This window comes from Notamacropus eugenii, chromosome 1, assembly GCF_028372415.1.
Source record: "Notamacropus eugenii isolate mMacEug1 chromosome 1, mMacEug1.pri_v2, whole genome shotgun sequence".
Lineage (NCBI taxonomy): Eukaryota > Metazoa > Chordata > Mammalia > Diprotodontia > Macropodidae > Notamacropus > Notamacropus eugenii.
In genome coordinates, this window is record NC_092872.1 from 5,773,866 (window position 1) to 5,795,683 (window position 21,818).

The window sequence follows — 21,818 nt, forward strand, 5'->3', positions numbered from 1 at the left end:
GTCTCTCTTCTAGCAAAGAGGAAGCAGGTGAGGGGGAAAGAGTTCTAGACTGGGAGGCAAGAAAGCTGGGTAGAAATTGCAGTTCTACCAACTTACTGCACGTGTGTGTGTGTGTGTGTGTGTGTGTGTGTGTGAGAGAGAGAGTGAGAGAGAGAGAGAGAGAGAGAGAGAGAGAGAGAGAGAGAGAGAAAGATAGGGAGAGAGAGAGAGACAGAGACAGAGAGAGAGAGTGAGAGAGAGAGAGAGCTTGACCTTGAGTAAGTCACTAAACATGTCTGGGTCTCAAGTTTCTCATCTGTAAAATGGGGATAATAATAGTGACCAGTTCACAGGGTTGTTGTAAGGGTCCAGTGAGATTTTATGTGCCAAGCATCATGCAGTCTTTTCAAGGCTATGTAGATGTTCAGTGTGATAATCATAAAGTGCTTTGTAAATCATAAAGTGCTCTAGCAATGTCCATTATTTGTGTTCATTTTTGGCCCCAGGTGAAGTTGTTCAGGTCACTCAACTACCTACTCTACGTGTCCAACTTTTCCTTGGGCTCCTCCCAGCCTGTGCATCGAGATGTCAGCCGCCTTGGGGACCACCTGTTTTTCAGTTCTGGGAATAAAGTAAAGTCTGGATCTCCTTGGGAGGCAGATGTGTGTCATTCCATGTCTCTGTCTCTCTCACCCCCGTCTCTGTCTCTCTCGCTGTCTCTGTCTCTGTCTCTCACTGTCTCTCCATCTCTCTCCCTGTCTCTGTCTCTGTCTTTCTCTTCCTTGACTATGATTGATGCCCCTACCTCTGCCCACAGGTCTTCAAGGTGCCAATCCAGGGCCCTGGTTGCCGCCACTTCCTGACCTGTAATAGATGCCTGAGAGCTGAGCGCTTCATGGGCTGTGGTTGGTGTGGGGATGTTTGTGGCTGGCAAGAGGAGTGTCCAGGTACTTGGCAGCAGGCATCTTGCCCACCCCATATTACTGAGGTATGTTCCTCTCCTGCCTCTGCACCTCTATTCCCACTTCTTCTTCTTGGACCGACTTAGTAAGAAATATTAAAATCAAGTCACTCAGCCCTGACCAAAATCTGCCTCCAGTTGCCCAATATACCCAGGGAACTCACAGTTTCAGAGCAGAGATGGAGGAACAGTCCCAGGCCATGCCCACAGGGATCTCATAATTTGGCTGAGGAGACCTACTATGCACAGGAAGCTCCAAGATAACTGCACAAGGGAGGCTCTAATGTGGGGGTCCTAACTTTTGTGTGTTGTGGACCCCATGAGCTGAATCTGGTGAAGTCTATGAACTCAGAATCACGTTGTTAAAAGGTATAAAATAAATTACACAGTTTTTCAAGAAAATCCATTATATTGGAATATTTATGAAAATAGCAAAAAAATAAAAAGTAGCAATAAAAAAGCAAAAAAAAAAAAAAAATAACCCCAGATTAAAATTTGCTGCTCATTGAGTTACATGAGGCAGAGGAGGAAGTGAAAACTATAGGCCAGGGCAGCCAGAAAAGGATCAAACGAGACCTGATTGGTTTTCCTGGAAGGTCTTCAGTCCTTGGGATGAACGCTTTCCCATTCCTTCATTAGGATCTAGAAACCCAGGGGGAAAGGGGATTTATTCCTCCCAACACATGCACATACATACATGTGCTGGGACTATGTCTGTTACAGTTCCACCCCAAATCTGGACCCACGAGGGGAAGCACGAAGCTGACATTATGCGGCTCTAACTTCCACAGCCACTTCCAGAATCTGGACTCAGAGGGTCCCCAGAAAGTCACTGTGGGCCAGAGCTCCTGCAAGGTGCTGCCCAGGGCTACCTCCTACCTGAGGTATGTGCACATGACCCTTCACTCCTGGCCTACTAGGGATCCTGTAGGCACCTCACCTTACTCTCTATTTCTGCCCCTTTGTACCCAGCACATCACCCAGGTGGGAACCAGGGGATTCAGGTTCTTGTCCCAATACTGTCTCTTGTTTGACCTTGGGTACATCACATAGCTTCTCTAGGCCTTAGTGTCCCCATCTGTAAAATTGGAATAAGAATTCCAATCCTCCCTCTCTCTCAGTTGTTTATGAGGACCCAAGGAAGGATGAGAGGGTGCTCTAGAGCTACACCAGTGGGAAGGATAATATGTAATAAGAATTCAGAATTCAACAAGCATTTACTGATCCTCTGCTATGTTCAAGGCCATGCACTGTGGGCATTGTGGGGGGAAACAGGTAAATAAGGCTGAATTAGTAGTCTTTTCCTTCTGCTTAAACCTACACCTCATCTCAGCATTCCTGTTTCTGTTCCTGGCACCACTATACATCCAGTCATCCAAGGCTCTGAAGCCATCTTGGATTCTTCTCTTCCCCACCCCATCCACATCCAGTCAGCCAACAAGTCCTGTTTCTCAGCTCTGTTCATCCTCCTTTCAGCAGCTCTGCCTTGGCTCAGGCTGTCCTTATTTATCCCATGGGTCTCCCTGCCTGTATTCTGTCCCCTCTCTGATCTGTCCTTCCTTCATCATCATCTTTATATGCACAAGTCTCAGCATGTCAGCATGTCACTCTGCTGAGTGACTCTTTCTTTCAATAGCTCCCTACTGTCTGCTGGATGTAACGCAGACTCCTTACCTTGGTATCAATGAGCCTCTCTACCATAGCTTCAGCCTCCCTTTTTCAACCTTATTGTATTCTATGGTACAGACAAATTGGACTACTGGCTATTCCCCAGTCTTAGAGTGTCCTCGTCCTCGCCTCTCTGCATTTGTTCCATGCCTAAAACACTCTCCTCATTTCAATCTGTTGAGAGCCTTCTCTTTCTTTTTTAAAAAAAATTATTTTATTTTATTATTAGCTTATTTATTTTTAGTTTTCAACATTCATTTCTCTAAGTTTTAAATTTTCTCCCCCTCCCTCCCCAAGCTGGCATGCAATCTGATATGGGCACAAAAGAATCACAATGAATGGGAGAAACCATGAGAAAGAAAACAAAACAAAGCAGAAAGGAAAATAATCTGCTTCACTTTGCATTCCAGCTCCATAGTCTTTTCTCTGGATGTGGATGGCATTTTTCATCATGAATTGCTTTAGGTCCTTACATGGCTGAGGACCTTTCTCTTTCTTAAAGGTCTAGCTCAAGTCTCGCCCTGAACATACCCTTCCCTGATTCACCCCCTCCTCTAGCTAGAAGTGATCAATCCCTCCCTAATCTGTTGTCCTTCTCTATATTACCTCACCTCTGCACTTTCGTCTTCAATTGTATTGTAGTTGTTTGCAGATTTGTCTTATGTGCTCCCTGGGGTCAGGTACTCTTTTATTTTTGTATCTCTAGTACAGGGCTTTACCCTTAGCAGGCATCTAATAAAAATTTGCTGAGTTGGTTAAAACCCACTCTTTGCCTTCTGGGAGTGACAGTCAAATAGACACATAAAAGAGCCATACAAAGCACTAAGAGAGATAGAGGTACAGTGTTAGAGCTAGCAGGAGCACAAGGGATGGGGGTGAAGAAGGGAACTCCCCACTGAGGGAGGTGACATTGGAACTGGGTCTTGAGGATGGATATTATTTCCATAAACAGAAAGAGGTCCAGGGGAAGGGGGAACCAAACATTTATTTTTGTGGTTGATCGTGTCCAGTTGTTTGTGATCACATTTGGGTGTGGTTGGGCAAGGGTACTGAAATGGCTTGCTATTTCTTTCTCCTTTTACTCATTTTACAGATGAGGAAGCTGAGGCAAACAGGGTTAAGTGACTTGCCCAGGGTCACACAGCTAGTGTCTGAGGCCAGATTTGAATTCGGAGAAGATGAGTCTTCCTGACTTCAGGCCCAGCACTCTACCCACTTCACCCCCTAGCTGCCCATGGATTTATCAAGTGCCTACATGTGTCAGGTGTTATGCTAAGTACTTTACACTTATTATCTCACTTGATAGGGTAGAGGTTTGGAGATCCCAGGCATGGGCAAAGTTAAAGTATGTTTGGTTAAGTAGTTCATGCAGACTGGGATAGGAGGTGATATGATGGGTAGAATTAGGACATAAGGTTAAAAAGGTAGATTGAGTCTGGATTTTGGAGAGCCTTGAATGCCAGGCTAAGAATTGAATCCATCTCCCAGCTTAGTGCATTTTTACTAGCGTTCTCTCATGCCTGGAATGCTCTCCCTCCTCATCTCTGGTGCCTAGCTTCTTTTAGATCGTACTTACAATTTCACCTTCTGCAAGAAGCTTTTCCTGATCCTCTTTAATGTTAGTTGCTAATCCTAAATGCCTCCGATTCTAATCCTAACCCTAAATGTGTTCATTATCTGCGATTTGTCCTGCATGTGTCTTGTTTGTATATAATTATTTACATGCTGTATGTATTCCCTGTTAGATTATGAGTTCCTTGAAAGCAGGGACTATTTTTTGCCTTTGTATTCCTAGTTTTTCTTAGTGTTTTATTCTTAGTTTTTCTGTAAAGTGCCCAGAAGATGGTTGGTTGGTTGGTTGGTTGTTGTCCTCCGTTCTTGAAGAAGACCAAAATGACACCACCATGATAAAGTTAAGTTTCAGTGTGTCTGACTGTGGCTGATCAGACCAATATGAGCTTGAAATGCTCTACCAGAACATAGTAGGCGCCTATTAAATGCTTGTTGACTTGTTGGCTAGAGAGTGTCATGGATGGATAAGATGCATGTTGAGAGAGTTTGAAATGGGGTAGAGGGAAGGTTTCAAACATAAGACTTCACCTGCCCTGATGTTTCCCCTGAACCTCCCAAGCTCCAAGAAGGACTACGTGGAACAGCTAGAGTGTTTGCTAGAGGCATCAAGTTCCCAGGCTCCTGGTCCTGCCAATGTCACCCTCACCGTCTCTGGGATAGCTTCCAAATTTCAGTTTCAACTGAATGGTTCTTCTGTCCTGAGTGGCTTCTCCTTTGTAGTAAGTCACTTTTGTTACTGTCAGGGATGAAAATGGGGAGGTAACAGGGGTGCGCTGGGAGACTGACCCTAAGTATTGGGCATTGAATGACTGATTGGGTATTCTCTGGGCTTTTTTCCTTTGTGTCTGAGTAGCAACCAGTGGTGACCTCCATTGTGCCCTTGTTTGGCCCATGGGCTGGTGGCACTCAGCTCACCATCAAAGGACAAAATCTAAACGTGGGGTCCAGTCGTCTGGTGCTGATTAACGGAACTGAGTGCCGCTTTGGACTGTGAGTACTGCATGGGCACTGAGTGATGGTGCTTGGGAATGGTTGGAGGGTACTTGTTGCTGTAATGTATTCTTTTTCTTTGGAGCAAGCAGTCAATCAGTAAGCATTTATTAAGCACCTCCTGTTTGCCAGTTATTGTACTTAAGTGCTGGGGACACAAAGACAAAAATGAACCATTCCTTGATCTAAGGAGCTTGAATTCTGTCTGAAGACTGAGTGAGATAATATGTACATACACATGCATTTACAAATTTACATACAAAGTGGCATTTACGTTGAACCTTGAATGGAATCTAAGACACCAAGGATAGGAGAGAGTAAATTCCAGGCTTGGGGAAAGAGCCTGTGAAAAGGCAAAGAAAAAGAAGATCAAATAGTATGTTGGAGGAAAAGTAAGAAAGCCAGTTGGACAGCACCTAGAGTGTGTGAAGGGAAGTCATCTGTAATAAGGCTGGAAAGACAGTTTGGGGTCAGGTTGTGAAACGCTTCAAATGCCATACAGAGCAGTTGCCTTTGCTTCTAGAGGTACTAGGGAGTACCAGAGCTGCTTGGGCAAGGAAGTGACATGGTAGTCAGACCTTTGTTTTAGCAATATCACTTTAGAAGCTGTATGGATTGGAGAGTTAAGAGCCTGTAGGTAAGGCTTCAGAGGCAGTAAAGATCTCAGCTGGGATTGTGGCTGTGGGGAGAAAGGGGTGATAATAACGACAGCCTCCGTTTATATAGTGCTTACTGTGCAAGGCACCATGTTAGGCACTTTGCAATTATGACCTCATCCTATTCTCACAACAACCCTAGGAGACAGGTTCTATTATTATCACCATTTTACAGATGAGGAAACTGAGGAGAAAGGTGACTAAGTGATTTGCCCAGGGTCACACAGCTAGGCAAATCTGAGGTCATATTTGAACTCAGGGCTCCCTGACTCCAAGCCTAGTGCTCCATCCTCTCCAATAGCTAGCTGGACGAAAGAGATGTTTTGGAGGACAAAACCTGATTTGATTTGTGGGATGAGGGAGAGGGAAGAGCTGAGGATGACCCTGAGGCTGCTAATGTGAAGGACTCTATGGTCGTATCCTAGGCAGAAATAGAGAAGTTCAGATGAGGGGTGAACTTGAAGAGAAAGATGAGTTCTGGCTTAGAAATATTGAGTTGGAACTGTCTACAAGACATCTAGTTTCAAATATGGAATAGGTTGTTGCTGCAAGACTGGCGCTCAAGAGAAAGACTGGGGCTGGATATATAGACCTTGGAATCATCTACATTGACATGGCACCAAGAGAAAGTGTAGAAAGGGAAAAGAACAGGGCCTAGGACAAAGCCTCAGGATATCTGCCACAGTCAGGACGTGGCATATGAACAATGGACCAGCAAAGAGGTTGAGAAGAAACAAACAGGTGGGAAGAGAACTGGGAGATCATAGTGTCATTAAAACCTTGAGAGGAGGGAGTATCCAGGAGGAGATGGTGGTCCTCTGTACCAAATACTGCAGAGTGGTTGGAAAGGATGACAAAAGACTACCAGAGAGCAACTAAGAGATCACTGGCAACTTTGAGGAGGGCAGTTTCAGTTGGGTGATGTAGCCAGAAGCCAGAATGCAAAAGGTTGATAAGTGAGTGAGAAGAGAGGAAATAGAGGCAATGAGTGTTGATCATTCTTTCTAGGAATTTGACTATGAAATGAAGGAGACATATAAGATGATAGTAGGGGATGGTAGGGTCAAAGGAGACTATGGGAGAACTTGTCAGTATCAAGGGATGAGCCAGTATAAAGGGAAAGATTGAAGATTGAAGGATTTCAGTCTGTCTAAGGAGACGGAAGGGGGTGGGATCAAGGGCCTAAGACAGGGGTGGGGAACCTGCACCCTTGAGGCCACAAGTGGTCTTTTAGGTCCTTGGGTCCAGCCCTTTGGCTTAGTCCAAATTTTACAGAACAAATCCTTTTATTAAGGGGATTTGTTGTGTGAAGTTTGTATTCAAAGGGTTACGTGTGACCTTGAGGCTGCAGGTTCCCCACCCATGAAAGAGAAAAGGTTGGTACCCTGAGCATTGTTGCTTCATCAGAGACTAAAATAAAGAAGCTAAATAAAGGAGATGACATCCAAAGGTCTTGAGATGTAGAGAAGATGGGTGGGGACGGGAGAAGAAGGACCTCTTAGTGAATGGCCTCTTATTTTCTCAGTAAAGTGAGATTAGGTCTGCTAAGAGGGTGGTAAAAAGTAGGTAGTAGGGCTTGAGGAGAGGAGAAGTTTGGTTTCAGCTACTGTGGATAGTGAGATAGAAAACTGGTTAAGGCGAAGTAAAAGAATTGCCCTGCACTAGTGAGGGCCCAGCTGAGCTTCGATAACATAAATCAATAGTGGAAGCAATCAAGCTCTGGTGGTTGACAGCTATTGAGAGCCCTAGTGACCATAACAAAGAATATGTGATTCAGTCCTATTGAGAGAGGCCCAGTACCACCCTGAACACTCTCTGCTCTGGTCAGATCACATCTGGAGTATCATGTTCAGTTCTAGATCCTATAGAGCCTATCTGGAATAATGAGGGTCAATGGCATTGAAGGATCTGTTGAGTGAACTTGAGATGTTTAGCTTGGAATAGGAGCTAGCATTAGTTTTGGGGTATATGGAGTCTTCAAGAGGAATAGCCCCTCTGTTATGAGGGATTGCTGAGCCTTTTTCAGGGTTGCTCATCCACCTTTACTGTTCACCTGTCACCCAACTCTCATCTGTGGCTTCAAGAAGTTGTAGTACAAGCAGTGGTCACACCCTGGTAAAAGCATCTCAGCAGATGGGCTAAACCAGGTTGAGGGTAACTGACAGGCCTCAAACCCATCAATGAATTAGGGGGATATCTACCCCAAACATGTGAAGACTTTCTCCCAGTGAAATGGGTAGATGAGAACAATTTATTCCAACAGCTATGAAGGTGACTAGAGCAGGTACTGTGAATAGCTTAGAGCTTGGTCAGGCATCAAAGACACCAAAGTTAACCAGTGTATCCAGGGCCATCACCAGTTGTCCTGACTTTTGTCCTGCCCCTGGACTTTGATGACTCAGGGAGAATGAGGCTGACAATTTTGTGCAACTCTGCTTCACTTAAATCCAATTTAAGCCCAAGTCACTTATGACTTCACTGGTCCTCTTTGAAAATGAAGGACAAACAACATTTATATAGCATTTTAAAATTTGTTAAACATTTTGCTGATGTTGTCTCATTTTCTCCTCACAATTGCACTGTGAAGTTTCTGCTACTATTATCCATGCTTTAAAGATAGGGAAACTTAGGCTGAGAATTATTAAAAGTCACTTGTCCAGGGCCACATGGCTAATGAGAGTTGAAGCCATATTCTAACTCATCTTTCTCATTTCAAGTCCAGTGCTCTCTCCATTATACCACCTAGTATCTATCTACCTATCTAACTATCCATCCATCTATCTATCTATCTATCTATCTATCTATCTATCTATCTATCTATCTATCTATCCTTTAGGATTAAATTAGTTTCCAATAAATTTTTAATCTACACTTCCAAAGCCCTTTATTGAATGTCATTTTTATTGCATTACAGTCTAAAAAGGGTGCATTTAATATTTCTGCTTTTCTACATTTGTTTGTGAGGTTTTCATGTCCTAATATATGGATAATTTTTGTGATGGTGCCATGTACAGCTGGGTAAAAGGTATATTCCTTTCTATTTCCATTTAGTTTTCTCCAGAGGTCTTTCATATCTAACTTTTCTAAAATTCTATTCATCCTCAACTTCTTTCTGATTTATTTTATGATTAGATTTATCTAGTTCTGATATATGTATATAGACATAGATATATAGATAATCTATATCTATGGGATAGATATAGATAGATAACCTATATCTGTCTATGTGATATAGATAGATAATCTATATCTATTTGATAGACAGAGGTACATAATCTATATGTGATATAGATTATATAGCTCTGTCTATATGACTTGTGGAAAATGTAAACTGCTACAGACAAGTATTTGAAGGTCTATCATATAGTAATAATAATAATAGCCAACATTTATACAGAGATAATTATGTACCAGATACTGTGCTAAGTGCTTTACAATAGTTATCTCTTTGATCTTTATAACAACCCTGGGAGGCAGGTGATATTATTATCCCCATTTTACAGATGAGGAAACAGAGGTGAAATGACTGGCCCAGAGTCAAATAGTTTATAAATCTCTGAGGCTGGATTTGAACTCAGGTCTTCTGACTCCAGGCCCAGTACTTTACCAACTGTAACACCTAGCTGCAGGCTTAGAGTTCTGGTTGACTGCAGGGGGCAGAATTAGGAGCAGTAAGTATAGGGAGGCAGAGTTTGTTTCAGTGTAAAGAAAAACTTGCTAACAATGAAAGCTGTCCACTTAAGGTAGCTAGTTTCCCCTCCCTGTTAGTTTTTGAGCATAGGCTGGATGACCACTTGTTGGGAATGTTGTAGAAGCTCCTGTTCAGTTACGGATTGGACTGGATTCACTCAGGTCCCCTGCAGCTTAGGAATGCTGTGGGTCTTGTCAGGCAAATGGGAGAGTCAGACAAGATAAGGTGGTGGTGATGGTAGCTGAGTAGAGACTTCAAGAGAGATCCAGCCTGGAGCAGGAAAAGGTCCTCAAGGAGAATGAGAAGGGAAGAAGGAGCTGGGTCAGGACAGGCAACCCGACTGCAACTCCCCCTCCTCCACTTCCCTTCCCCCCCAGGTCTTGAAACGTTTCCTTTCTTTCATGTCCCTCCAGAATGGATGAACCTCAGAGGCTTCTCTGTAGCACACCACCAGGAGGGGCCCAGGGCAATGTCTCCATCAGCTTGTACATCGGAGGTTCTGAGATCCCTACCCCTTGGTTCTTCCAGTATCGGAACAATCCTCGAATCTTTAGCATCTCCCCCAATTGCAGCTATCCGTGAGTCCCCATTTTTCCCTTTGTCTCCTCTACCTTTCCTGTCGCCCCTCCTTCCTCAAATGAACATCTGGGTATCCAGTCCCCAAAGGGATATTGGAACTGATCCATAACTCCTGAGTCTAAGCTTCCCTGTGGGACCTGTCTTCCCAGGGCCTTACAATCCTTTGGGTAGGCCCTAGTTCTCCCCTTGACTTGGGTATTCATGGGGTACAGTTGTTCCCCGGGGCTCCTACTCTTTAAAGTATCCATGTGGGCAGTGGGAGATCGAAAACTAATGTCTCCTTTCCTGACCTTCCCCAGTGGCTCTCGTATTACTATCCAGGGCCAGAATCTGGATGCCATTTGGCAGATGACTACCACTTTTGAGGATGGGCACACAGAAGCAAAGAACCTGGTGAGTGGGCCCCTACTTTCCTCTGAGATCTTTTCCTCTCCTTTTCCACTTTAGCATGTGTAAACCATGCTGGCCCTCAATCCCCATCCTAGGTACTGAGAAGAAATGTTACCAAAGCTATTCCCCAAAGGTGGTCAAATGGAGGGTGGGTGTCCCCCTGCATCTCCAAGGGTAGAGACCTCCTTCATATACTGGGTCTAGAGCTAAGTTTTTGATCAGCCCATGAGCCTCTATATTCTTGACCCTCAGGAATGCAACAATACGACAATTTCCACCAAACGTGTGTGCCTGGCTCCTGCCTATACTAATCTGCCAGACCCATGGAAGGCACAGGGCAATCTGAGCATCAGTGGGGATGGCTCCATCCTCTACTTCCACCCCAACTTCCCATTCTACTCCAAGCCCCAGGCCCTTTCTCAGGCAGGTCCTCTGAAGATTGAGCAGGACGCTGTGGAAGTAAAGGTTTGTATGGGGGCGGGGGAATTGAAGCAGTTGAAACTTGAGTTCCTGGACCCTTGAGTCTTCTTGTTGTGAGGGCCATGACATTAGGAAGAAGATGTCATGACTTGCAAGTGAATTGGATTTAAGTGAGGCAGGACTGTGCAAAATCACCAGCTTCACTTTCTCCTCCAGAGCCATCAGGGTCCAGTGACAAGATATAGATCAGGACTACTGGAGATGGCTCCAGATGCAGTGGGAGCCCTTGACCTTTTAAGTTAAGGTTTTTTCCAGGTCTCAGTTTGTCTGAGGCAATGCCCATTTAGTTATTAAGGCCAGGTGAAAAATGAGGCAAAGAATGGTCTCGTACCTAGACAAAAAAAAAAAAATCAATCTAGGAAGTAAATACCCTCAGGGAAAGCCCTGGTCTACTGGGAATGGGAAGTCATTGGCAGACAGGGAAGAAGGAACCAGAGGTGGCTTTGGGTATAGGCAAATGGTTATGGAGAAAAGGGGCCTGGTTGGAGAAGAGGTAGTGTAGAAAAAATATATTCTCATGTTCACAAGGGGATGGGATTCCCTACAGTTTTCTGGACTGAGCGCTGTGGCCTCCTGCATGGATGTGAACATAACTGTGGGTGGTCAGAGCTGTCAGGCCAACCTGAAGAATAACCCTGTGATCTGCTATATTCCTCCCAACCTGCCCATCCCCCATCGTGGAGTTCCCCTGCAGGTAGGGAGCTTTCTGGGCACTTGGGCTGAGGATGGGGACTCTGGGGTCTTAGCCACAGTCCCCTGGTCTCTCTCTGAACCTCAAATTTCTAGTCCAAGGGTAGAATTGGAGAGCTATTTTCTAGGAACATGGAGAGAGCAATTGAGGCCCGAGCCCTTGAATACTTGGCTCCTAAACCCTGGACTCACCTCTACCAGCTCGGGTCCTCTACAACTTGAGAGGGGATGATTTTGCTCAGTAGCCCCAACAATGAGATCACAGCAAGGCTTGGGCAACATCATCAGGACATAGGGAAGCGTCATGGAGGCTTAAGCTCCACCCACTATTCCTCCCCTCCACCCCCTTCCCCAATAATATAAGATGAAATCTCACCTAACAGATTCCAGGAAACCAGGTCTAGAATCCAAGCTACCAGTGGACTAGAAATGGTGGGATGGTAACGATGGCCCAAAATGGAACCTTTATAGATGGGAGACCACTGGGGAGTGGGAAGTGTTTACAGCCTGCAGAGTGTGAGCTGGGTCTGGTTGATCCCTAGGTCTGCATTAATGGGCACTGTTGGCGCATTGGTGACGTGGTACGAAGCTCCCAGTTCCCACAAGTCTTCATCATTGTGTTCTTAATAATCATCGTTGCACTGGTAGTCTGCTTCTTGTCCTTGCTGCTTTTCAAGTTGTGGAGGAAGAAGATGAAGAGGCAGGGTGAGTCTTTCTGTCCACTCATCTTCCCCTTCCCCTTCCTTCTATTCATCCTCCCCAGCAATCTGGAAGAATGAATAGGTCTTGAGTGGCATCATCCCTACTGGTGCTCATGGGCCCCCGATGGAATGATGGTTTGACCTGTCTGAGCTCCATACTTTTATGGCCCTGACATGAAAGCAAGTTGAGATTAGGTGGCAAAGGATAGAACTTAGAAGACTAGAAGTGAAAGAGGTACATGTTGCCTCAGTGTGAGTGAAGACATCCCAATAGTTAGAGGCAGCTAGGTGGTGGTGCACTGGATGGAGTGCTGCTCCTGGCCTCAGACACTTACTAGCTGTATGACGCTAGGCAAATCACTTAACCTCTGTTTGCCTCAGTTTCCTCATCTGTAAAATGGGGATTATAAAAGCACCTACCTTGCAGGGTTGTTGTGAGGATCAAATGAAATCATACTTGTAAAAACCACTTAGTACAGTGCCTGGAACATAGTAGGCATTTAATAAAGAGGAATAAGCTGTCGCAGGAGGTGATGAGTGGAGATCTCCAATGATTTGTTAGGCACATTGTTAAAGAGATTCCTGTTTAGGTGCAGGTTGGACCAGACACCTTTGAGGTGAGGTCCCTTTCAGCTCTTAGACTGAGTCTGAAGGAATATATCTCTAGTCTCATCCTGTTACACTCCCCACCTCCCTCTCTCTCCAGCCTAGACCTAAAAGTTCATCATTTGGGAGTCAGAAAAATTGTATTTTAGTCCTGTCTTTGCCACTGACTGCCGGTAAATTTGGACAAGTCACCTCCCCATCTAGGACTTAGTTTTCTCATCTCTAAAATGAGAAGGTTGAACTGTATGATCTCCAAAGTCTCTCCCAGCTCAGCCATTTTTTTTGGTCCCCTCCCAGGTCTGACATTCTATGTTCTGGGTTCTAAGGCCCCTCACAGGTCTGACGTTCTATGTTCTGGGTTCTAAGGCCCCTCCCAGGTCTGACATTCTATGTTCTGGGTTCTAAGGCCCCTCCCAGGTCTGACATTCTATGTTCTGGGTTCTAAGGCCCCTCCCAGGTCTGACATTCTATGTTCTGCGTTCTAAGGCCCCTCCCAGGTCTGACATTCTATGTTCTGGGTTCTAAGGCCCCTCCCAGGTCTGACATTCTATGTTCTGGGTTCTAAGGCCCCTCCCAGGTCTGACATTCTATGTTCTGGGTTCTAAGGCCCCTCCCAGGTCTGACGTTCTATGTTCTGAGTTCTAAGGCCCTTTCCAAGTCTGATAATCTGTCTTCTGTGTTCTAAGATCCCAGTCTGCTCTGGGGTCCTGTTATTCTAAGTCTATGCCCTTGGGACCAGAATCTAACAATGGAAAATTATAATTCATGGTAGCACCCATTATGCTTTGCATGATGATTCAGAAAACTTGCATGTCTATTATCAATCAATCATAAAATTATTAAGTATCTGCTGAGTGCAGAGTGAATCTCTCCCCACTTGAATCCATCCTCCACACAGCTGCCAAAGTGATTTTCTTAAAATGCAGGTCTGACTATGTCACCCTCCTCCCACCCCCCCAGTCCCCCACCCTGCCACTCAACAAATTCCAATGGCTCCCTATTATCACTAGAATAAAACATAATAAGCTCCTTTGTTTGGCATTTAGAAATCTTTACCACCTGGCCCCTTCTTTCATTTCCAGTTTTCTCACCCCTCTAGTCACTCGTGCTGAGGTCCATCTAAATGGTAACTGTTTAAAATGCGCTCTTTTACCCAGGAACCTTGAGGGTCTTCCCTTTCCAGTTTGATTTTTTTTAAAGGGGCCATCCCTTGAGTAACTACTTAAAGAAACCTATTCATTGAATGGTGTGTCTCCCTCAAAGTGAGAACGTGATAAGACCTTAGCCTGAAAGAGCCAGGATCGCCCATTGCATCCTGGGCCATCTCCAGTCGTCCTGATGAATATCAGGCCACTGGACCCAGATGGCTCAGGAGAAGAGAGTGAGGCTGGTGACCTTGCACGGTCCTCCCTCACTCAAATCAAAGCCAAGTGCAAGTCATGTCATCCTCTTGATGTCATGGTCCTCTTTGAGAATGAAGGACAAAACACAACCATCCATACTGACTTACTAGATTTTTTCCTCTCATGACACTCATCTCTACACCTCTGCATTGCCTGAGCCTCGTCCCTGGAATGTTCTCCCTCCTCACCTCCAATTCTTAGAATTCCTGGCTTCTTTCAAGACTCAGCCCAAAGGCCTCACTATCCCCAGCTGCTAGGGCCTCCCCCTCTTAGCTACCTTCCACCTACTTTGTGTATGTCTTGTGTGTGACTATTGTCTTTCCGTTAAAACGTAAGCTCATTGGGGATTGCTTTTGGCTTTTTCTTCGAATCCCTAGTGCTTAGCACAGTATTATAGTAAGTATTTAATAAATACTTGTTGGTTGACTAGTTGGAGGAAAACGATATTTAGGTGAGATGTGGTTTATGTCCTGATGGAATTTACAAGTCTAGATAGGGGACAAGAAAGACATATACACACAGAACTTTGACACATGAGATTTCATGTGAGCTCCTCCCTCCCCTGTTTCCAGGGCAATCCTGGGGCATATACATAAGGAGGGATCATCATTGGATATGAGAATGAACACCTGTCCCAATGGAGAACGGTAGTTAAATAGCTAGGGTACAGCATCTGGAAATCTCCATTATCCATGCCTCCTGTGTAGAACCTTAAAGGATGATAAAAGACACTTCTAGCAAAAAACACCAAGGACTAGAGCAAGAGTGGGTCCTGAACCCAGCACCTCTGGTGGTGGGTGTGGAGAAGCTCAATTTTAGAGACTTCCTTTTCCAATGCTGGGAGAGTAGAAGGATTATTTGAGGAAGAAGATCCAGCTAGAGTATTTTCACTGTATGAATGGGATTTAATATGTGCACAGGGGACCCTGTTTACCATCTACCTCCTTAACTCTCCTTTTGGAGGGCAGTTCTGGAAAATCTCTTTAGAGATGAAGGACACTCAGGAATCACTCCGAAGAATGGCCTCATCCCTCCCTAAGCTGGTGGTACAGAAAATTTGACCATGTCAAAGGATATGAACAGGTAGTTTTCAGAGGAAGAAATTAAAGCTGTCTATAGTTATATGAAAAAATGCTCCAAATCACTACTGATTAGAGAGATGCAAATCAAAACAACTCTGAGGTACCACATCACACCTATCAGATTGGCTAACATGACAAAAAAGGAAAATGATAAATGTTAGAGAAGATGAGGGAGAGTTGGAACACTAATTCATTGTTGGTAGAGCTGTGAGCTGATCCAACCATGCTGGAGAGCAATTTGGAACTATGTCCAAAGGGCTTCAAAAATGTACATACCCTTTTATCCAGCAATATTGCTTCTAGGACTGTATCCCAAAGAGATTATAAAAATGGGAAAGGGTCCCACATGTACAAAAATATTTATAGCAGTTCTCTTTGTGGTGGCCAAAAACTGGAAATCAAGGGAATGCCCATCCATTGGGGAATGGCTGAACAAGTTGTAGTACATGAATGTAATGGAATACTATTGTGCTATAAGAAATGATGAACAAGAGGACTTCAGAGAGGCCTGGAAGGACTTATATGAACTGATGCTGAGTGAAAGGAGCAGAACCAGGAGAACTCTGTACACAGTAACAACCACAGTGTGTGAGGAATTTTTCTGGTAGACTTAGCCCTTCATGGCAATGCAAGGACCTAAAAAATTCCCAATGGACTCTTGAGGCAAATGCCTTCCACATCCAGAGAGAGAACTATGGAATTGGATCGCAGATGAAGCAGACCATTTTCTCTTGTGTTATGTTTTGTTTTGTTCCATGGTTTCTTCCATTCATTTTAATTCTTCTATGCAATATGACTAAGGTGAAAATGTGTTTAATAAGAATGTATGTGCAGAAGCTTATGTATGATTGCATGCCATCTTGCGGAGGGAGGGGGAAAGGAGGGAGAGGGAGGTGAAAAAAATCGAAGATATATGAAAGTGATTGTAGAAAACTGAAAACAAATAAAATAATTTAAATTTTAAAAAGAGAGGAAAAAGAAGAAAATTTGATGATGGCCAAATAACCAAAAGGAGGGAGAGGGGATCCAGCCCAGATTGTCTGGCACATTTTAGAAATTGCTGACAAAGACTTGGTAACTTGACGTATGTACCCTTCAGGCCTCTTATGTTACACACTAATGCCAGCCTGGGGGGGGAGTTTTGTACCAGAAGATCAATGACCATTGGAAGCCAATTGCATTTGCCAATAGAGGGCTCATAAACAAGGAGAGCTGTTCTCCCAACCACAAATTGGTGGGATTGGCCTTGAAGAGAGCTGTCTCTAAAATGTTTTGGGACGATGTGTACAGAGCTAATTTCAGAGAAGAACAGAAAACAACTTGTTGACCTAATTCTGACAAGTGTTCATTTGGATGCCACCAACCAGCTGTGGCCCCAGCCATCTCTGAGTTCTGTGTGCATTATTTGACTTGAAGAAACAATGTGAATGTAGATGCCCCATCCCATGAATCCCTGTGTATCAGAAACGACAATTATCTGGATGGTGGAGGCTGATGTTGATCTGTGATGAGAGGAAACAGGGCACCCAAACAGACAGAAGCAGGGCAAAGAACCAGAGACTTCCTCTGGAGAGTGTACTTCTGGTGGAAGTAAAGCTTATAGCTTTTGACCAGACCTTCTCACTCAATATAAAATAAATGACTGCTGGTAAACCCAGCTAGAAGAAAATGGATTTTTGAGTAATGGTAACCTTCAGGAATCAGAGCTAGCACCTGTGAAGGTACATGCTCGTTATAGAAGTGCTAGCTGTTGGAACTCTACCATGAGGTTACACATCAAATGATAAGTGATCCTACATAAGATGTTGTATGACACTGGAAAAATCACTTCGCCTCCCTTGGCCTCAATTTCCTCAACTCATGGAATTGTACCAGAAGGCCTCCAAGGCCCCTTCTAGCTAAAATCTGTGATAGAAGACAATTAACCCTATCTAAGTCTGCCAGTGCATGGCTATGAAAGTCCCCCTTGGTGATTTTGGACACTCCAAGCCAAGAGGATCTCTGAATCTGGCACAAAATGGTTCTGTGGACTCCAAAAGGTAGTAGAAATATACAAGGAGTATGAAGCCTGTGTATGTGGAACATTGGAAGGAAAGTGTGACTAGGATGTGAGCTACTTACCTGGAGAATATAAGTAAGCATAGGCTTGTGAAGCCAGAACTGGTTGCTCATCGCTGGAAGGAGCCCAAGACAACATTCAGCACAGTTCATTTCAATGGTAGATGTGTCCTAGCAGTGATGGGCTGATCCTTTGGTGGATTCAGACATAGCTACCCAACCAACTGCCAGTGTGGCTTCCATTGTGGCCAAAGTGGGATGGGGAAAATCTATCTCATTGTGTGCCTTCTCTGCCATAATATATTTCCATCAGGCTTGAGATTCTGAGATTATGTTACTTAAAGATATCCTTAGCCTGGAAGAAATGAAGAAATCTAGAATTATGTTATGGCATCCAGCCCTCAGGGGTTCCTTAACCTGAGCATTTTAATTGTACCCTGCTAAATCTACTATGGCCACTGAGGCATCAGAGCACCCAGCATGTGACTTTTCTAATGCATGTCTGCAGTGCCACCAGGAAAGGTGCCAAAGGCTTTATTCCATACACCTGGATGTGTAGGGGAGAGCCAACTGCTGGGATCTGTACTTTGGAGCCTCTGAGGATGGGAAAGGTAGAGACACTAATGACTCGTGAGTCACTTGATTGAGTGACCATCTGACAGAGACAGGCCTATTGTCTAGCTATGGCCTCAGCCAGAAGAGGAACAATATGGCCTGCGTTTACTGGCAAGGGATTAGATTCTGGCTATAAAATCTTTTTAGTGTCCCAGGAAAACACAAAATAGCAGAGTAGTCGAGCCACCCATAAAAAGTGGACTTAGGTAGTTTGCTGGTCTATAAAATCTCCCCAGAGAATGGCTAGGGCCCTTTGAAGATGATACAGCTCAACCTCCAGTGGCCTCGGCTCCCTGTTGGCCAATAAAGAGAGAGGATATAGGAGATCATCTAAGTTCAGCTTTCCTTTACAGAGGAAGGAACTGAGGCCTAAAGAAGCGCAGGTGCTAATTAACAGAGCTAGGGTTTGAACCCCATCTTTTGGCTCCACCATTGTCACACTGCCTCCTGATTGCTTATGAGTTCTTGGGATTTGACTCATATGTTCCTGATGAACAACTAAGTAGTTCCTTCCTCTTCCCCTCTTTAGAGAAAGAGAAAAAAGAACAGCCCTCGTTATCATTTTGTGCTTATCTATTGGAGAAAAAAAATACCCCAATCAATGCAGCCTTCAGTTCATCTTTAAAAGACTGCCCCTTCCCCTCACTGGCAGGGAAGGTGGGTAATCTGGTTTTTTGCAGATGGGTAGACTGAGGCCCAGAGAGACATGACTTGCTTAAAGTTGTACATGGAGTCTCTGATTTAGCCAGGACTAAGATCTAAGTCTCCTGCCTCCCAGGGACCCCTCTTGGGTGGAAAGCCCTGCACCCCTGGTTGGGGGTAGGGATGCATTGTGGTTAGTACAGCCCTGAGTGAGGTTGTTGCTCTCACAGAAATCTCTCTACACATAGACCCATCGGGGTCTCGGGACAGGAATCATCGAGCTATCTCCCTTCCCCTCCTCCAATCAGGCTCTGATTACAGGAGCAGCCTTGGTAAGGAAGTGCTAACAAGGGATGGCTTGGGAGGGGGCCTGCTCCCTCAGCCCCTCATTATTTCCCTTCCCCTTTTCTTCTCTGCAGCCCTCAGCCCCACAGTAAGACCTGACCATATTCAGGGTGCATCATCCACAGGCAACAGCAGTGCTTCTGGGGTTCCCCTCCTTAGGGTAAAGTCTGTCTGTGTAGGGGAACTGAGTTCAGAGCTCCTGGCTGAAGTAAAAGATGTCCTCATCCCTCCTGAGCAAATCATCACACATAATGACCAAGTCATTGGCAAAGGTATGGACTGGCAAGGATAGGGTCTGGTCAGGGTAGGGATAGGGGACTGAAACAAGAGAATGGGATGGGATGGGATGGGGTAGGATAAGGTTCACCACTTTCCCCCAGGATCTCCTTAAGAATGGTGACCAAGTCAACAGCAGCGGTGAGGGCTGGCAAAGCCCATCTTGTGGGTGGAAGGCAGTTTAAGGGCTCAAGATTGGGGGAATGGGAATTTTGGATTCTTTGGGTGAGTGTGGCAGGTGAACTTAGGGCAGGGGGGATAGGATTGGGCCTCAGGGCCTAGGGGAATGGGATGGGGCAAAAGCCAGATCTATTCTGGTACTGGGTGCATCAGGGATATTATCCCTGACATCTTTGAGAAGCCTTTCTCTTTCTCTTTGTCTATCCCATCCTCAGTGGGAGTCCTTCTCTTCTCCATCCCCAGGCCACTTTGGAATCGTCTACCATGGGGAATATATGAGCACTTCCCAGGATCGAATTCACTGTGCCATTAAATCACTGAATCGTGAGTATGCTCAGTGTGTGTGGTGTGTGAGTGTGTGAGTGTGTGTGTGTGTCCAATTGGGTGGTGTTTGGGTCTGTGAGGGAATAGAGCAGAATTGTGATTCCCCCAAGATGCCTAGCAGATGTTTAGTGAATGTGTGTTTTGTGGGGGCCTGGTTCTCTCCAACCTCCCTTAGGGGAGAACCTCCCTGACCAGGGCCCCAGCCGGACTGAGAGCTTGAGTTTTCTGCAGGTATCACAGAGATAGAGGAAGTAGAAGAGTTCCTGAGGGAGGGCCTGCTCATGCGTAGCTTCTGTCACCCTCATGTCTTGTCCCTCATTGGCATCCTGCTGCCCCCCGAGGGGCTCCCCCTAGTAGTGCTGCCCTACATGAAACATGGGGACCTTCGACACTTCATCCGTTCCCCCAAAAGGGTAAGTGACATGTAGACCACCATCAGCCTTCCTTCTAAAATGATTTCTTTAGTTCCTCCCAGTCAGACCTAGATGCTGTGACCTCTAAGGTTATAGGCTTCAGTTTCCATCTACTGGAGGCCACGAGGGGCATGGTCCCCCAGCCAGAGCCCACATTCTCTTCTTCCAAGGCCCTAGGAAAAAACTTACAGCTCTGCCCTAAGGCCCCTTTCTGACCTGATACAGGACCCACAGCCTTCCCTATTTGCTCAAGGTCTCCAACCCATGCCACAGGCCTTTTGGGTCCTCCCCCACCCAACCTCCCCACGCCCAGCCCTTCAAGGGTCTTTTTCTCCCTAAATTTCCCCATACAGTCATCCTACTTGCCAGGCCATCTCTAGGAGGCAGCGCAAAGGGCAATTCTCTCTGAGTATTCCTAGGAGAACCTGTACCTAACAGTACACCCTTCTACCCAATGACTGCTGCGATGTCTTTTCAGAACCCCACAGTGAAGGATCTCATTGGCTTCGGGTTGCAGGTGGCCCGAGGCATGGCCTACCTGGCTGAGAAGAAATTTGTTCACAGGGACCTTGCAGCTCGGAATTGCATGTGAGGAGCCAGGTTGGGGAAGTACCAAGAGAGGGAAAGGGACAACCAAGCTGAGACAGGGAGAATCCAGGCAGGACTTGAGTCAGGGAGTCTTAATGAGGTGCCAAGGAAAGGCTGCTGGATTCTAAGGACACCAACCCCCATCCCTATAACTTAATGTGAGATCTAGCAAAATCTCCTCTTTGACTCCCATATACAGAACCAGGAGCATGGTGGGACTAAACAAGGTCCCTTTTAATATCCAGGAAGATTTGCTGATATAGGGGATCGAAGCTTTGGCTTGAAATTAGCAGAACTGGCTCTTCTATATATTCACTGTGTGACCTTGGTCAAGTCACATCTCTTCTCTGAATCTCAATTCTTCTAACTGTAAAATGGAGGAGTTGAATTAAGTTATGTCTCAAGCTCTGTGGTTCCATTTCAAGGGCTGACCCAAGAAAGCCATGATGGAGGAGGGAGAAAGGGCAGCACCATCCCTACACTAAAACACTAGAGGCCCCTGTCCTTTATCTCGCCAGGCTGGATGAGACGTTTACAGTAAAGGTGGCTGACTTTGGCCTCGCCCGGGACATCCTAGACAAGGAGTACTACAGTGTCAGGAAGCATCGTCATGCCCGGCTACCAGTCAAATGGATGGCCCTGGAGAGTTTGCAGACATACAAGTTCACTACCAAATCAGATGTGGTAAGAAGCAGGGTAAACTGTGCCTCCTCTCAGCCTGGTCCAAATCCTACCTGTTTGACTTTGAGCAAGCAGCCCTTTCCCTTCCTTCCTCAACTTCTTCACCTGTAAAAGGAAGGATTTAGAATAGTTAGGCTAACCCTTTCGGCTCTCCATCTGTGGTCTGCCCAGATTCATCTACCTCAAACAAGGAAACATACCGCTGAGACTCATTTCTCTCTACTAATTACCGGCAGTGTGATCTTGGT

At 45.3% G+C, this 21,818-nt stretch overlaps 1 protein-coding gene and 1 long non-coding RNA gene across 5 annotated transcripts in view; one reads left to right on the forward strand and one right to left on the reverse strand.

Annotated features, from left to right (window-relative positions):
• Positions 1-21,818, forward strand: part of MST1R (macrophage stimulating 1 receptor) — a 34,671-nt gene that overhangs the window by 10,090 nt on the left and 2,763 nt on the right. For 2 of the 4 annotated variants that reach the window (XM_072650695.1, XM_072650697.1), the window contains exons 4-19: positions 486-611; positions 797-967; positions 1,664-1,824; positions 4,740-4,899; positions 5,034-5,170; positions 9,931-10,095; positions 10,396-10,489; positions 10,739-10,951; positions 11,514-11,660; positions 12,199-12,361; positions 18,994-19,095; positions 19,183-19,380; positions 19,808-19,888; positions 20,120-20,301; positions 20,780-20,889; positions 21,408-21,573. In XM_072650695.1, the coding sequence (XP_072506796.1) occupies positions 486-611; positions 797-967; positions 1,664-1,824; positions 4,740-4,899; positions 5,034-5,170; positions 9,931-10,095; positions 10,396-10,489; positions 10,739-10,951; positions 11,514-11,660; positions 12,199-12,361; positions 18,994-19,095; positions 19,183-19,380; positions 19,808-19,888; positions 20,120-20,301; positions 20,780-20,889; positions 21,408-21,573 (2,376 nt within the window). Of the gene's footprint in view, positions 1-485; positions 612-796; positions 968-1,663; positions 1,825-4,739; positions 4,900-5,033; positions 5,171-9,930; positions 10,096-10,395; positions 10,490-10,738; positions 10,952-11,513; positions 11,661-12,198; positions 12,362-18,993; positions 19,096-19,182; positions 19,381-19,779; positions 19,889-20,119; positions 20,302-20,779; positions 20,890-21,407; positions 21,574-21,818 lie in introns of all 4 variants that reach the window. The other 2 variants (XR_011976453.1, XM_072650696.1) reach the window with 2 other exon arrangements.
• LOC140532295 (uncharacterized) overlaps positions 21,523-21,818 on the reverse strand; it is a 43,471-nt gene continuing 43,175 nt past the window's right edge. Inside the window, exon 3 of the long non-coding RNA XR_011976454.1 lies at positions 21,523-21,675. This is a non-coding gene — a long non-coding RNA (uncharacterized lncRNA). The remainder of the gene's footprint in view (positions 21,676-21,818) is intronic.